The 18,160-nt window shown below is 37.3% G+C and overlaps 1 protein-coding gene across 1 annotated transcript in view; it reads right to left on the bottom strand.

Moving 5' to 3' along the window:
- Positions 1–2,460: 2,460 nt before the first annotated feature.
- The window catches only part of LOC134585585 (vomeronasal type-2 receptor 1-like), a 51,170-nt gene continuing 35,470 nt past the window's right edge, over positions 2,461–18,160 (bottom strand). Inside the window, exons 2-6 of the mRNA XM_063441024.1 lie at positions 12,960–13,251; positions 11,908–12,771; positions 8,696–8,926; positions 6,464–6,587; positions 2,461–3,704 (exon numbers count right to left, since the gene is read on the bottom strand). Of these exons, the coding sequence (XP_063297094.1) occupies positions 2,707–3,704; positions 6,464–6,587; positions 8,696–8,926; positions 11,908–12,771; positions 12,960–13,251 (2,509 nt within the window). The 3' untranslated portion in view covers positions 2,461–2,706. The remainder of the gene's footprint in view (positions 3,705–6,463; positions 6,588–8,695; positions 8,927–11,907; positions 12,772–12,959; positions 13,252–18,160) is intronic.

Here is an 18,160-nt window from a genome sequence, read left to right as displayed (position 1 = left end):
TCACCAAATTCATTGACAAATTGTTCTTACTTTTATTTTTTAATTTGCATATTGTAGCAAATCTTAACTCTGCCACCAAAACAGACCAAAAAGACAATAAAAGAGCTACAAAATCAATTATTTTTGTAAAATATTTTTTATCTATATATTAACTCATTAACTAGTGTACAACTTTCAAAAATTGCATAAAATGCGTAGCTAGTATATGAAAGAAGGACAAGTCAACATTTTTTGCATTTTTTGTATTGCTGTTCAGCAACACGAAATAATAATCATGTGTATATAGTTTTTATTGCATTTATCTATTCTGGGAATTTTAGAGGTATTTTAGTTGGTCTCACAGTCAATCAGAATAATTTGCATGAAACTCAATATGTAACTTTTATCGCATACAAGATATAAAGTACCGTACTTAGCTACAGAGAAACAATGCATATTCATAGTAGATATACAATCACACACATGCATATTCACCAGATTATGAATTGACCTTCATAAACATAACAGATTCATTCTTTCTCTTCCATACCCTAGTCAAGCCTGAGACTATGTCTGTTCGTGAACTACAACTGTACCTGCTTTATCTACACTTTAGGTAAGTGATTAGAAAATATGTACCTTTAATCGATACTCCTGGTCTCTTACAGATCTATGAGAATTTCCCTATTTTGCTTAATTTTTTTCAACACATAATTAAAAAAAAAGATACACTATCAGAGTAAACCCAGTGGTTTGTATAAAATATACTCAAATTTCATTCAATGTCTTACATATTATTATGTTCACTAAAGTAAATTTTTCAAAAGAATATACTAGTGTTTACACTAATTAGACTCAAATAATCAATGACATAAGAAGAAACGTAAATCTAAAGCATGTTTGCAGCTAGCCTCAGAAAAAAGTACAATGTTTAATTGAAGTAATCCATTAAAGAGTCAACTATAAGAGAATAGGGGCGCTACATCAGCAGATCAAATTGAATAGATACTTTTGTTTTACTATAATACAATATAAAAGTTCCATAAAACATATCCATTCATAAAATAATTATTGTTATTTTCGGGATTATAGGTTCCCATTAAACTGCAGGAAGTAAAACAAAATATTTATTCTTAATGCCTATTGCAGGTCTGGGGCAGCAAATAGGCACTGCACTTTTTGGTGCAATGTTTCCCTAACTCTCATTTTTGAATGTGCGCTATTTTTTTTGCCAATGCTAAGGTTTTATGAATATGTCTGCAACTTTTTTTTTTGTGAGACAAACATGGCAGGATTTTTCTTCCACTATAAATTTGGTAGTCTTCACTTTTTGGAACACTTTGAAAAAAATATCTATTTTAGTTTATTTTGTAGACTCTCTCTTCCAAATCATATTTATAAATGCATGTCAATCCAAATTTTTATGAATTTGCTGCCAATAATTGCAAATGTATTTCTACAGTGGGTTAATCAACCCTTACCTTTTAGAGTTATGCTATTGCTATGGGTCACTATTGCCCTGCAAGGCCATTATTTAATAAAAATGAAATACATTTTATTTATTAATAATTCTTATATTGAATTATACTAAACTATTTTTTTTCATTAATTGCATTTGTTATATTGATCTTTTGATCCCTATTCTATTATAATTGTATTACTTAAGTTAGCCTTGTTAAGTTTGATTGTTTTCTTAATGTTTGCCATCCGACATATCTTCTGTATGTTTCCTTTCCTTTAGTATATTGCTACATGATATTTCGGATTCTCCATAAAATAGGGTAGCAACAAATATTTTCATCTCATAAATGTATATCACAACTGCTGGTGGACAACATATAAATACACACTTAGGTCATTTTGTTAGGTGGAACAGTTATGCAACGGCATGTGAGCAGTTATATACAGAAATACATCCATCAATTTTACAACAATGCTTTTTAGTGTTCAGTGAGTTTTAGTGACCAGCAGAGGAGAAGGATTATGTTGCTTAATGATAATCGCTCACTGAGCAGCAATAATCAACTCTACCATGATCCGTTAACAAATTAGCTGCAAATGCAAAATATGCAGAACATGCCATAACTGCATCGTAGAGACCATAAAAATGTAGGCTCTTTATCTCTGAATTTCGCACATACTCAAATATGTAGGACATTTAGGTGGGGCTTGCTCATCACAACATTGAAGCATATCTTAAACCCCTTAAGGACACATGACAGAAATATTCCATCATGATTCCCTTTTATTCCCGAAGTTGTGTCCTTAAGGGGACTTTTAAGTTCAATAGAGAGGCAAATAAATGTAAATATATGAAATACACGGGTTTATTTTTCCAATAATTCAATATTAATGAGACCAGAGGCAGAGAGATGATTAGATGTTTAACTATAAACATTTGTCTTAAAAATATATACATTTTTTTTAAATCTACATCAAGATAAGTAAGTGTTTGTGTTTGTGTCTTGTAACTGTAAAAAAAATTAGGTATAGTGCCATCTTGTCTGGTTACAATTTTGAATGGATATTTTGTTTTGTTTTTTTATTGTTAATTAAAATAAAATTATTGCACTTTCTCCTCAGAAATTGAATTATACACACAAAATACTATACCAATGCCAAACCTGTGCAACATTTTATGAACAGTAAAGATTAACATGCGATATTTGTGCCACAGCAGTACGAGAAAAGGGTTGTGGTTAAAAGAAAGTGAATATACGTTGGCATTTAATCATCAAGCACAACAGTGGATATTGTTGTATTGTTAATCTCACTGGTAATGGAGGCTGACGTCGCTGGTGCACTTTTATCATTAGTAGCCTGCCTGCCTCCAACAATCTCTTCTGTGTTTCTTTCCGGTTTCAGTAAAATGATATATCCCTTTGGGACAAAGATACAACCAAGTAACCCAAAACTTGATGCTAAAATAGCAAAGATTTCTACGGCCACTTTAAATTTCCCTCTTGTGCTTAGGTATGCTGGGACAAAAGATATCCAAACAATGAAGAAGACCAACATTCCAAAAGTTATAAATTTGGCCTCATTGAAGTTATCTGGAAGTTTACGGGCTACAAAAGCAGTTATAAAACATAGTATAGCAAGGAAAACATCAAACCCGAACATGGAACACAGAAATTCAATTGAGCCTTCATTACACTCCAGAATGATTTTGACATTTTGGGATTCCATATTTTTATAGACCCAAGGGGGGTATATAATTAAATAGGCTATGCATATTCCAACTTCAATAGTCAATCCAATAACAGCAACTATTTTTTGATAGAGAGGTTTCATAGTTATTTGTTTAGTTTTATCAGCAACTTTAGATTTTGCTGCCCTTTTAGCTAGCATCAAAACAATAGTTTTTCCGAGAATACAGGACAAGCAGAGGGAAAATCCCAAGGCAAGAGTAGTTTGGCGTGCCATACAGGACCATTCTTCAGGTTTGCCAACAAACAGAATGGAAGTCATAAAAGTACAAACCAGGGATATCTGGATGACAAAGCTTAAGGAACGATCGTTTGCCTTGACTAAAGCGGTTTCTCTGTACATCACATAGATAACTGTAAAGGCAATGACGAGGGATGCTCCAAATACAGCCAGGAATACTAATGTGATCCCCAATGCCTCGTCAGTGGCAAGAAATTCCACTTCCTTCAATACACATTCATTCTTGTGGGAATTTGACCAGAAGTCCGATGGACAGGCAATGCATTCTCTTGCATCTGCAAAAATAATATAGAATCTAGTCAGAAATGTATCATTAACAAAAACGTTCATTTAGAATTAGAGACAGGTAAGGGCAATCCTCCACCCCCGCTCAGGGCCAGATTAACATAGGGACTGATGCAGCTGCAGCTCCAGGCCCAAGCCCATGGAATAAGCCCATTGATTTAAAAAAAAATTGGTGACTAAGTGGATACTAAAAAAGACTGGACATACCCCATTTGCAATACCTTGGGTTGTCTACTATTGCAAATGGTATGCCATCATGGGGGTAATTTTCATTCCTGGGCTAACATACGGTCTCAAAGGCAACGTAACCAATCTTATATTTGACTCTGTAACTTTTGAAAACACCATAAATCCTGTACATGAGGGGTACTGTAATACTCAGGAGACTTCGCTGAATGCAAATATTAGTGTTTCAAAACAGTAAAACGTATCACAGCAATTATATCATCTGTGTAAGTGCCATTTGTGTGTGAAAAATGCAAAAAATGTCACTTTCACTGACGATATCATCGTTGTAATACATTTTACTGTTTTAAAACAGCGAAGTCTTCCGAGTAAAACAATACCCCCCATGTACAGGTTTAATGGTGTCTTGGAACGTTACAGGGTTAAATATAGTGCTAGAAAATTAAATTCCCTGGACTTTCGGCCTGTGTTTCCAGGCAGGTCCCGCAAATTGTAATTAATAAAATGACCTAATTATGTAAAATTATTACATAAATATATATGTAGAATTATTATATATATATACGTGTGTGTGTGTGTATATATAGGTATATACTTTTTTTAAATTATTTTTATTTATATATAGGTATATATATATATATAGTGATATATACGTATATATTTATGTATATAGATATATATATTATTTCGTTCTACGTGTATTTTAATATCAATATATATATTAATTTTAAAATACAGTTAAAACAAAATTACACATATATATATATATTATTTATTTATTTTGTATTATTTGTTATTTTATTTTTTCTACGGATTTACATATTTATTTATTTTATATTATATATAAATATATATATAATGATAATTATATATATATTTAATTAATATCATTCTACATATACTTTGATAATTTTTTTTCAGGCAGCAGGGGGAGTACCTGTCATTACAGGCACTTCCCCTGCTGGCACTGCCTTGGACGGCTATGCTGTCCATGTGATCGCGAGGTCCTTCCAAGGACCTCGCGATCACATGGCCCAGGGGGGCCGAAGAGAATGGAGGGGGACCGCGATCGCCGGTGTGGGATTGCTGACCGGGTAAGTACATAGGACGGCAGGGACGTGCTATGTCGCCTCCCGACGTTTAGAGCCAGGTCCCTAAGGACGGCATAGCACGTCCCCCATCCTTAAGGGGTTAATAGACCCTGTATGTGATTAAAGTGCAATTTACAGTTACATCTGATGGAAAATGAAACCATTTTATGTTTATGCAGGCTGTGTCAGTCACAGCCAGGGGAGGTGTGGCTAGGGCTGCATAAACAGAAACAAACTTGATTTAACTCCTTTATGGCAGAGAACTGAACAGTGAAAGGTATGATTTTTACACTAAATCTGCTTCAGTAAAATAAAGTTGTTTTGGTAACCATAAGGTCCCTTAACTATATTATGTTGTTCCTTTTTTCTTATTTTGTATGCTTATTCAGTATTAGTATAAAATTAAAGGGATACTCTAAGTGCAAGGACTAGTTTATCTTAATGAAGTGGTCTTGGTACTAAGACCCGGTCATTTCACTCTGGTAAATTATTACCATTCTAGAGATATGACAATGTTTTCATTCTCCAGATTCCACTACAGGTATCCCTCTTCTGTTAGATAATGTTTTAGTCCATCCATTTAAATAGGCTATAGTGGAAAGCTAAGCATTCCATCTCTGACCTCTGTATAGTAAATATGACACATATTGGCAAAATGAGCAATAAAGCCTTTAGTGTTTTACGTGTCTGTTGTTTATGGAGTGGTTGAAATAATCTAAAGCATTGTAATCTCAAATTAGATCTGTAAACATTTTCTCATGTATTTCAATAGGCACAAATATGTGTCCATGGATTCCCTCAAGACATTAAATGGCATGTGTGAACTTGCCGTGAAGCCAATCTTCTGTTCATAAGATTTTAACAAACTAAATATGAGGTAAAAAAAATCTCTAAAATATGGCATTGCCTTTGTGAGGTATACCAGAAAGCAAATGACAGAAAATGAAAAACAAATATTTGCCCATTACTGATTTACTCTATTTTTCATAGTTATTACCCTGAATGGTTTGAAACAAAATACATTTTGTTTTTAATTTATAATTGTATTTAGTTAAAAGGGATTCCAACATTAACTGTCCCTGTGTGAAAATACAACTGCACCATGAACCTTTAGCGGCAAGAATTACAACAAAGGGCTCTCGATAAGTGGAGGTCAGTCTTTTCCATTGTTTTGGAAGAGTTTTTGCCCATTCTTTTTTAATTAGTAAAATCCAGGCTGCAGAAATGACAGGATGTGTTGGGCTTCTGTGGATTATCTGCTGTATATCTACTGTTATAGCCTGTTATTAATACAAAAAAATGAGGTATTGCTAATCATTTTCAATCTACCAAGCTACTCCTGTCTATTGTATCTTGAATTCCTTATTGCTTGTAATGCTATTATACTTACCTCAATAAAACAAAGATTGACAAAAATAAAAAATAAAAATATATGTATCAGGAAAATAGAGGTAAGGGTATCACTATGATACCTGTCTCGTTGGTTATTTCACCATCTGCACATGCGATACAGTCAAAGCAACACACCGGCTCCCCTTGTCTGATGCCTTTTCGTGTCCCAGGAATACAACTTTCACTGCACACAGAACGAGGAGGCTAAAAATAGCACACACACACAAAAAAAGAAATGAAAAGCATTTTGTTAGTAAGCTCTGATTTTGTTCTAATAACGTTGCATTCTTCACAGATGGGGATATTCACCAAAGTGTGAATTCAAAATAAATTTCCAAATTGACCATTTTTTTAATTTGCTTTGAACTCCAGACAAGTCACACTTTACAAGATGATTCCCTAAAATAAAAATTCAAAGTGAATTTCAAATTTAAGGCCAGAGTAGCTGGACTGGAAAAATTCTCCAACTCAGCTATACTTTCATTTTGGCTACTCTGGCCTTAAATTGTAGATTTACTTTGAGTTCTTTCTTTACTGAATAACCCTGCCAGTGAATAACCATGTCAGTGACTAACCCTGTCAGTGAATAACCTGTCAGTGAATAACCCTACCAGTGAATAACCCTGTCAGTGAATAACCCTGTCAGTGAATAACCTGTCAGTGAATAAACATGTCAGTGAATAACCCTGTCAGTGAATAAACCTGTCAGTGAATAACCCTGCCAGTAAATAACCCTACCAGTGAATAACCCTAGCAGTGAATAACCCTGTCAGTGAATAAACCTGTCAGTAAATAACCCTGTCAGTGAATAACCCTGCCAGTGAATAACCTGTGAGTGAAAAACCCCGTCAGTGAATAATCCTGTGAGTGAATAAACCTGTCAGTGAATAATCCTGTGAGTGAATAAACCTGTCAGTGAATAATCCTGTGAGTGAATAAACCTGTCAGTGAATAATCCTGTGAGTGAATAACCCTGTCAGTGAAAAAACCCGTCAGTGAATAACCTGTCAGTGAATAACCTGTCAGTGAAAAACCCTGTGAGTGAATAATCCCGTGAGTGAATAACCCTGTCAGTGAATAATCCTGTGAGTAAATAACCTGTCAGTGAATAATCCTGTGAGTGAATAACCTGTCAGTGAATAACCCAGTCAGTGAATAACCCTGTCACAGAATAACCCTGTCAGTGAATAACCTGTCAGTGAATAACCCAGTCAGTGAATAACCCTGTGAGTGAATAACCCTGTGAGTGAATAACCCTGTCAGTGAATAACCCTACCAGTGAATAACCCTGTCAGTGAATAACCCTACCAGTGAATAACCCGGTCAGTGAATAACCTGTCAGTGAATAACCCTGTGAGTGAATAACCCTGTGAGTGAATAACCCTGTCAGTGAATAACCCTACCAGTGAATAACCCTGTCAGTGAATAACCCTACCAGTGAATAACCCGGTCAGTGAATAACCTGTCAGTGAATAACCTGTCAGTGAATAACCCTGTCAGTGAATAACCCTGTCACAGAATAACCCTGTCAGTGAATAACCCTGTCAGTGAATAACCCAGTCAGTGAATAACCCTGTGAGTGAATAACCCTGTGAGTGAATAACCCTACCAGTGAATAACCCTGTGAGTGAATAACCCTACCAGTGAATAACCCTGTCAGTGAATAACCCTACCAGTGAATAACCCGGTCAGTGAATAACCTGTCAGTGAATAACCCAGTCAGTGAATAACCCAGTCAATGAATAACCCTGTGAGTGAATAACCCTGTGAGTGAATAACCCTGCCAGTGAATAACCCTGCCAGTGAATAACCCTGCCATTGAATAATTCTGTGAGTATGAACTTTCATTGTTGGAAATTCAAAGTGATTTCAAAGAAAAAAATTAGCCAAATTATAAAACTTCCCATTTACTTTTAATTTGAAATCTCACTTTAGAGAAAAAACACGATTGTGTTAGAACCTTCTTTATGTACTGAAGAATCTATCAGAAAAAAAGAATAGTATTGGTGAAGATTAAAAAGGAACAAAGATAATTTTCTGAATTAAGAGTAGCTAGAGAAAATTATTTATTCTTTCTACATTATAATTAATTGTATTTCCTCCCGTTTGTAACATTGTAAGAATGTTCTTGTTATGTGCGATCTGTCGGAAGCAAACCTATTCAAGTTATCAATACGCTTCCAATAATTTAATGACGCCTGATTGCAATAATTGAAAAATAAAATTTAAATAAAAGTATACTATTAACTCCTTAAGGACCATGTCTAGCATGCTTTTGGTAATTTAGGGGATTCAATTAACTATTTTGTTACCAGTCCAGTTGGGGTATTCCAGATTATTGAACTATTGTCTATCCTGAGTTCAAAGGTTGCTCCGCTACCAGTGGCAGTATAACGTCCAATTTTTGAAAATACTAAGGACTCATTGGAAGCCCACTGCCAGTTTAAAATATCATAATAGCCGTCTACATCACCGAACTCATCAAACTTTAGAGATTCATTAGAGAAGACAGAGAATTTTGTATTTTTCAAGTAGTACATCAACTGTAGAAGAACACAGATAAAGAACAATATGTTAATGAGAATTGTAAATATTAAAAGCATGTTAGAAATAATAAAAACTAGTATTCATCACCTCAAACCTGTTCCATTTTATATTAATATGCAGTCATTATATCTCAGCGGACACAGACATGCTTGAATAAAGAAGAAGTAAAGGGACAAGCTGCAGACCAGGTGCTGGCCCTTTAAAGCTGCTGGTAAGTAAATTATTCTATGGGACTGTCTTGTATGTGGGTGAAAGAATATCTAGAAAAGGGATGAGTGTGTGCCATTTATTCTGCGTGTGTGTGAGTAAGGAGTATCTATATGGGTCAGAGAGTGTGTGTTAGAGAGCATGTGTTACTGTGTGTCAGAGTGTGTGTGTGTCAGAATGTATGATGTGTGGGTCAATGATTGTGTGTCCAGAGTGTGTGTCAAAGAAAACAATTGTGTGTTGTGTCATTGAGAAGGGCAAAGTTTGATTTAAAAAACAAACAAACAAACAATATATTTTCTTAAAATTCTGCAATTGCTGAGAGTATTATGGATATAGAAAAAAAGGAATTGGGGTAGCACATCCAGAGCATGCATTTCTTAGTAGTGGTTTTGGCGTAAAGCCCAAACTATATACAAAATACAAATGAAGGAGCAGATCACACACACACAAAATGACAGTTTTAAATGTAACAAGGCTACTTAAAATCACCAATCTTGGCAAACAAATATGGGGATTCAGTTCTACCATATTACCATATGGCCATATCAAGTTAAGCCACTATGTCACAGTACCCCAATATCAGTGCTTCCTATACTAATTTTAACATGGGAGATGAACAGCTAACAGTACTTACTTACAATACTCCTGTGGTTACCTACAAAAAGGCACCTATAGTGAATAGGTGAGCTCAACCCAAAGGGAAACTGGTCTGGATTCAAAATACACACAGAAAAAAGGGAACTGGGGGACACACCGGGAACATGCATTTCTTAGTAGTGATGCTGCCATAATGACCGAAATATATACAAAATGCAGATTAAGGAACATTGTGCGCACACACAAAAAATTTTTGATTAATGAGTTAATTACAGTTTTAAATTTTACAAGGCTACTAATAATCATATATTAAAAACTATGACCTAAAGGGAGCACCACTAATGGATATAACAAAGCATGAAAAGGTAAAAAGCATAAAAAGGTAAAAGTGGCAGCAGACAATTTTTAGTTTGTGAGCGCAATATCTCCCCAATCCCTTTTATGGTGTTTAACTTTATTACACTATATGTGGTTCGCTTTCATGTTTTTATTGTAGATTGTATATTTTTATGTAATAAAAATATATGGCATATTGTGTTAAAGGAACACTATAGTCACCTGAACAACTTTAGCTTAATGAAGCAGTTTTGGTGTATAGAACATGCCCCTGCAGCCTCACTGCTCAATCCTCTGCCATTTAGGAGTTAAATCCCTTTGTTTATGAACCCTAGTCACACCTCCCTGCATGTGACTTGCACAGCCTTCCATAAACACTTCCTGTAAAGAGAGCCCTATTTAGTTCTTCTGTTTAATTAAGATTTTCTTATCCCCTGCTATGTTGATAGCTTGCTAGACCCTGCAAGAGCCTCCTGTATGTGATTAAAGTTCAATTTAGAGCTTGAGATACAATTATTTAAGGTAAATTACATCTGTTTGATAGTGAAACCAGTTTTTTTTTCATGCAGGCTCTGTCAATCATAGCCAGGGGAGGTGTGGCTAGGGCTGCATAAACAGAAACAAAGTGATTTAACTCCTAAATGGCAGTGAATTGAGCAGTGAAATTGCAGGAGAATGATCTATACACTAAAACTGCTTTATTTAGCTAAAGTAATTTAGGTGACTATAGTGTTCCTTTAAGTAGTGGTGGGCTTAACACAAATATAGACACGTGGTGTAACTGAATCTCCATATTTGTTTAAGATTGGCGTTTTACGTAGCATTGTAAAATCAAAAACTGTATTTTTGCGTGAATGTATGCGCGGTTTCTTGATCTGCACTTAGTATTATGGATATACACATACTGTATATACATGCATCTTAATGTATGCACTGTGTATTATGTTAATATTTAAATATGTGTATATGATAACCATCGCTTATAGAAGCATAAAATACTCTTAAATTGGAATTGGAAAGGAGCTGGATCCGCCAGATTCTAAATGCGTTTTGTGGATTGTTTTAAATTAGGAGTTTACATATGTTTTAAGCAAGGATTTTTATTTATTGTATACGAATAAAATTGTTAAACGTTATAACATTATTGAATCCTTTTATTTTTTTCTCATTATCTGAGAGTTAAGCCTTTGAAAGTGCAATAAGGGTGAAATATCCCTCTCCTACGAATGCCTTTAATCCTAAGACTCTGGTATATGTGAGTTTAACCACAAAGGATTTGCACTGACAAAGGTTGTGTTTACAACCTGTGGCGTAATCTGCACTCTGCTATAAGTTTTAAAGCATTGTACAAGAGTAAGAAATAAATATGTATTTTATGTTATACTTTGTAGATCACAGCTCGTAGAGCATCACTTGTTTCATTGTGATAGTGATAGTGCATGCAGCTGACAATTTAAATGTTTATTTTTTTATTATTTTGCACTGGATATTGATTTATGTGCCTTACACACACTGTTGTGCTTGCGTTAATTTTTTTATTTAATTTATTATAACACTTCAACATTCAAGCAAACTATGAATAAAGTCCCTTGCTAGATTTACTCTATTTGTTACATTTAATCTAACAGATAATTGAGGGCTGTTTTGGTACATACTGTACATTAAATAGGTGTTCCCAATAAATACTTTGTATATGTTTGACCACAGATGGCGTCTAACATTAGATGGTATTCTAACATGATGAATCGAAAGTGATCACTGTCTCTGTGATATATATATATATATGTATTCACATGCATAGAGTATAAAGTAAAGTAACGTAAAACACACTTACTTGCCATGGCTCAAAGTTAAGGACGTCTGCACATTCATTATTTGGAAACGGTCCATGACCTTTTACACAAATATCTAAATCATGCAAAGCATTGGCAATTGTATACACAGACTTGTAAACACTGTATGTTAGCCGTAACTCAGATACATCTGTGTACGTATTCTGTATAGATCTAAGATTCTCTTTTCCAGTGCATAGCTCTGGCGAAATTTTTCTTTTCCTTCCAGCTGAGTTGGCTTCAGAGCTTATGTTGGTATAAAATGCTGCTTTATTTGTTCGCCAGGTACAATTGAAAGCTTCCTCCCAGAATTCATATACTAGGTCATCTGTGCTGTTTTCTGGGTGTAGCTCGTGGAGGAAATCTTCAAAAGATGGTATTAAAGCTTTCCTAACTGCAAAGCCAACCGTTCCCCAAAGAAATTTATAATTACTCGGTTTTGCTATCAATGCTGATGTTGTCCAGGCCTCGCTAGATATGTAGGTTTTGCCTGTGATGTTTGTTTCTGCTAATGCATCCATTAATGCACTCAAATCTATATCAGAGGAAAAGATAACGATGATGTTAGCTGAGGATTTCCTAATTTCGCCCACAATTTTATCTATTGCTTCTTTGTTATATATTCTTGGGAGTGTCTCTGAAAAAGATATGCAAACGCCATTTCTTTCTACTTCTTCTTTGAATAGCTTTATGCCGTACTTCCCATAATCATCATCTGCAGCGATTGTTCCCACCCAGGTCCACCCAAAATATGTGACAAGTTCAGCAATGCCTTTGGACTGGTATATGTCGCTGGGTATTGTGCGAGTAAAGGACGGGAACTGGAATTTGTCACTGAGGACAGAACAGGAAGAAGCGTAGCCCACCTAAGAAGTAACAACAAACACAATGACATGGTTACATAGTTACTTAGTAATCTAGGCCAAATCAGACATACTTTGGTGGAAGACGCATAGCGTTCATTGGCTAAGATGTCTTGTTTCTATAAAAATGGCTTCACTCCTTTTTATCGGTTGCTTACTTTAGTTTTCAAGATTTTAAAACAAACTTTTACCTGAGGAAAATAGTAAAGTCCAAGGATTCTAGCGGTTGCTATAGATAAAGCTGATCCCCCAGCTCCAATTACAGCTGCAAGAGGAGCTCCAGCGCTACAGCGGAAATTCGGATGGGTTTCATTTTGTCCTGTAAGAAATGACAGTGTGCCTTCGACTGATTTTGAAATAGTGAAACATGTATCGAAAATCTGATATCCTAGCGTTATTCTTGGAAGAATGTCAATGCGTTGATTTATTTCGTTAATTGCAAACATCATGGCTCGGGCCCAACGCAAACTGCGAGCATTGAACCTGTGGAATATAAAGAGACACAGTAACTAACATTGAATATATAAATGATTCATTTACAGCACAGATGACAACAGAAAAAGAAAGATTGAACTGTATGTCTGTATATCTTAGAGCCTGTGTACATCATATTGTAGTGGTTATGGTGCCATTATAGCAATATGAAAGTCCTATTGATTTGTATTTATTTATATTATTTTTTTACTATTTTCATGTGGCAGCTGGCTAGCAAGCGTTGACCAGCCACTACATAATAAACCCTCATGTTGCTGAGGGTGTTTGATTATTTGCCCAGCTTTTTTTCACAGGAATTTTTCATTTCAGACAGCTCAGGGAGTGACGATTTATTTTTATACTGCTCTGCACCATGTGCTACATAGCTGTGAGATCGACCAAGAAGGCCAGTACATCCTATTGTCTAACTATTGACGATGTCCGTTATTGCATTGCAAATGTATATGCTCCTAATTCTATGGCTGCTCCATATTATGCAAAGCTCTTCTTGTTATTGTCTCAAATAGCGCTAAAACCTGCACATTTCTGGAGTGACTTTAAGGCTTTCCTCGACCCTTCTAATAACAGATCCCTGAGAGGTCCCACCACTAGTCCTGGCAATGACCACCAACTCTTTCACTTTTCCACCTCCCGTAACCTTCAAGAACCTTGGAGAATTTTGCATGGCAGGGAAGGGGATTACACCTTCTAATCTGCAATATATGATTCTCTTTCCAGACTGGACATATCCCTGACAACTCTGACCATCCTGTCCTATCTTGCCACAACCACGATTGAACCTTTTCGCATTTCAGATCACACCCTAATTACTCTAACAGTAGCAGCTTTGCCCTCCCCCCAGTTCACAAGACATTGGCATTTCCCAGCACATGTATGTAATCAACTGTCTTTTCAAACTTTATTGATAATAACATAGAAAATGTTTCTGACCCCAAGTTGCTCTGGGTGATGTCCAAGATGATCATGCAGGGACTCAATCTCTTAAGTTGCCTCTACCAAAATAAAAAATGGCTTCAAGATTTTCATGCCCTAGATCATGACCTCAAACACTTCCACACACTATATCCCTCAGGTCCCATTCTGACAATCTTACCTAGATGGAAAACATATGCTAACCACATTTAATGCTAACCATTTGCAATCCAACTTTCAAATGCAACACTTTTTTCGGTGGGGCGGAAAGTCCGGGAAATTGCTTGCCGATATTGTCAACCCAAGTACCGGATTCAAATCTATCAACTCTGCTATCTGTTACGGCCAAATATTATAAACTATTGAAAAAACATATGTGTCCTATTCTCACAACTCCTTATCTAGAAGGTTTCCCAATCGACACCTTGAATTAAGTCTGCACAGTCTCGCTTCCTAAGCCGGATAGGGACCCTTCATCCCAGTCCTCTTATTATCCTCCTTAACCTAGACATCAAACTTGTTACCAAAATTATAGCCAGCAGACTTCATCCTTTCTTCCAGACATTGTGTCTACTCATATTAACTGAGTTTTGCTCAATGTTGATATGTTGTGCTGGGGGTCAGGATTGCACAGACGGCTGTGGCAAGGGCGGGAAGCGTTAAAGTCGACTCATCTTTCCCTTATTAGCCTAGACCTTAAAAAAGGCACTTGAAATGGCTACCTTGCCCTACTTGATAGGGTGCTCTAGCTCCATTATTTTAGCCAATAATTAGTTTTCAATAGTCTCACTCAATTTAAATAAACTCCCTCATTTTCATTAGGCTCACAGAAGAGCCCCATTCAATATATATATATATATATATATATATATATAATCTCTCCCCTTTCAGTCAATTAATTCTCAACATGAGATCTACGTCTAGAACTGAGTTACAAGGTATGCAGGAGAACCCAGCTACAGGTTCCCTGCCAACTCATCTCGTGATTTGTTTGTCACATGCACAGGGACGGATTTTGCATTAGGCGACTAAAGTCATGCCTTGGGCAGCATTCAGGAGAGGTTGTACAGTACGAATGTTCAGGCAAGAAGGAGAATAGCTCTTTCCCCTTCTCGCCTGGCACCCGATGCAGCAAATGAGGGATGGGGATAAAGAGGGGAACAAGTGAGAAATGGGGGACAGAAGGGGTAACAAGTGAGGAATGGGAAAAGAAGAAGGGAACAAGTGAAGTAATGAGGAATGAGAAGTGGGAAACAATTGAAGAAAGGGAGGGTTATAGGGAGAGGGGCATAAATAATGAAGAGAGGAACACATGTGAAGGGCAGATAAATGAATAGAAGGCGTTGGAGAGAGATAATTAGGGACAGACTCCTATGCTACTACACCACACAACAACCCGTGAACTGTTATATAAGAAATCAGTGACTATATGCATAATAAATGTGGTTTAAAACCTTATACCTCTGGGAAAAAAAAAACAGTGCACCCACCCCTTAGTCTATGGTACTAGCGAATGGAATAATTAATCTCTATTGAGAAGTTGGTGTTTGGTGCTGAGGGTTACACACAAATGACCTGGCAGTCTGGACCCAGTGGACTTTGTTCATGGACACAGTAGACTCTAGGGACATGCTACTGGGACAATAGCTTACAATGATTGATACGCCAGATAGCGGCTCTTGCCGCGCATGCGCATTCGGAGCTGGCGCTGGAGAAAGGTAAGTGCTGAAGACACACACACTCTCACGAACAAACGCATACCCACTAGCTAACAGACACACACATTTACTGACAGAGACACATTCAGCGGCAGACATACATACACACTCACTTACAAAACATACACACTCACTTACAAAACATACTCTCTCACTGACAAACACACATTCACTAACAGACATCAAACAGACTTACTAACACACACACACACACACAAACACACTCAGTAACAGACACACACAGTAACGCACTCACAGACACTCACTAGCAGACACACACTCAACAGACACACTCACTGACACACACACATAAACACTCAGACACACACACTAACACTCACTCACACACACACTAACACTCACACACACTTACACTAACACTCACTCACACACACACTCTAACACTCACACTTACACTAACACTCACTCACACACACACTCACAATTTTTTTTAATTAATCCCCCCAGCCTCCTTACCTTTTGGAGTGCTGAGGGAATTCCCTAGGGTCCAGTGGTGCTGCTGGGCTCCTGGGGGGCCGGTCACCCGGCGGGCGCGCGAGGGAGCACTCTCCCCTGAGTGCTTCCTCTTCAGCTCCCTCGCGCGCCGCGTACTGATACCGGCGCCGGAAGATGACGTCATCTTCCGGCTCCGGTATCAGTGCGGTGCGCGAGGGAGCTGAAGAGGAAGCATTCAGGGGAGAGTGCTCCCTCGCGCGCCAGCCTGACCGGCCGTGGGGTGACAGCAGGGCCAGCCTCGGGGGACCCTGAGGTGGCCGGCAACTGGGGCCCCCAGGAGAAGAGGCTGGCCCAGTGGGTATATACAGGGTCGCAGGGGCGGCCGGGCCCCCTGGTGGGCCGGGCCCGGTCGCAGCCGCGACCCCTTGCGACCCTGGTATGTACGCTACTGCAACCAATTACAATATTCCTCTCTCAGGGGTTAAAACTGGTCCGATATTGTTCTATGTACACTCCTTGTTTTATTGATTTCATGTAATATTCTAATTGACTGAGATTGTGGATTTGGGGTTTTCATGAGCTGTAAGTAGTGATGTACCAAACTGTTCGCCAGCGAATAGTTCCCGGCGAACGTAGCGTGTTCGCGTTCGCCACGGCGGGCGAACACATGCGCGGTTCGATCCGCCCCCTATTCGTCATCATTGGGTAAACTTTGACCCTGTGCCTCACGGTCAGCAGACACATTCCAGCAAATTAGCAGCAGACCCTCCCTTCCAGACCCTCCCACCTCCTGTACAGCATCCATTTTAGATTCATTCTGAAGCTGCATTCTTTTTTTTTTTTTTAATTCTTTATTTTATTTGTGCATGGGAATTCACATATAGCACACCGTGCCACAATAGTCAGGGTATGCAGAGTTGAACAAAGGTTTACATCAATTAGGCAGTGGAAAAACTTTGCACATTTTTTAATTTTTAACGCTAAACATCGAGTTATATCTAGGCTGACTGTTAATAAAAGTAAAAAACTGAATTAGTGTAATACAGGTTATAATGGTAATAGAGAACATTGCAGGCTAGTTGTTCAAGCTGATGTTACTATGTAATAGACATGCTAGTGATTCGCTGTATCTGGCTAAACATGCTGAATAGAGCAATCTAAGCTTAAATATGCAATATATGCTAGTATCTGAGATTCATGGGCTAAGAAGCACACTTTTATCTTGTAAGGTATGCATACATTTTAAATGAGGAAAGTAACAATAATTAAGAGGTCGATCATTCAGATGTAACGGCTTGTCAGTGTTTAGACAGGTTTGGATAGATCAAGAATATGCTTCAATTAAAAGAAGTTTGAGCTGGTTACCGGTTATCTACAGATGCCACATCAGCATGTTTAACGGTGTACTAAGGTTAGACAGTGGCGTAAAAATTTGTACATTTTATGTAGTGATTACCAGCTCGGCTAGACAGTGAAATCTTTAGAGTAAAGTAAAACAAAGTAAAATATAACATATATCATAGTCAACTTTTAACAGTGCTAGGTTAGCTGTACGAGACAGCTATAGCTATAAGAGACAGCAACTAATATTATAGCTTAAACTGGCAACATAAATGCAAATAGGGCCTAATATGGAATGCTAGTATCTATTTTAGATCAGTTTTTCCTAGTGCAGGTTAAGCGGGTGACGTTTTCTGTCGGTTCTGAGTTGCCAAGCCCTGTGGTAGGATAAGAGCAGTATACTCTCATGTCTGATAGGATACTGGGCATTGAGGTCAGTAAGGTGCCATTGGGAGCCACCAACAAATAAC

The sequence above is a fragment of the Pelobates fuscus genome, chromosome 2 (assembly GCF_036172605.1).
Source record: "Pelobates fuscus isolate aPelFus1 chromosome 2, aPelFus1.pri, whole genome shotgun sequence".
In the NCBI taxonomy this organism is placed as follows: domain Eukaryota; kingdom Metazoa; phylum Chordata; class Amphibia; order Anura; family Pelobatidae; genus Pelobates; species Pelobates fuscus.
The sequence above is the reverse complement of the archived record's forward strand: the minus strand, read 5'-3'. Positions and strand labels throughout refer to the sequence as shown.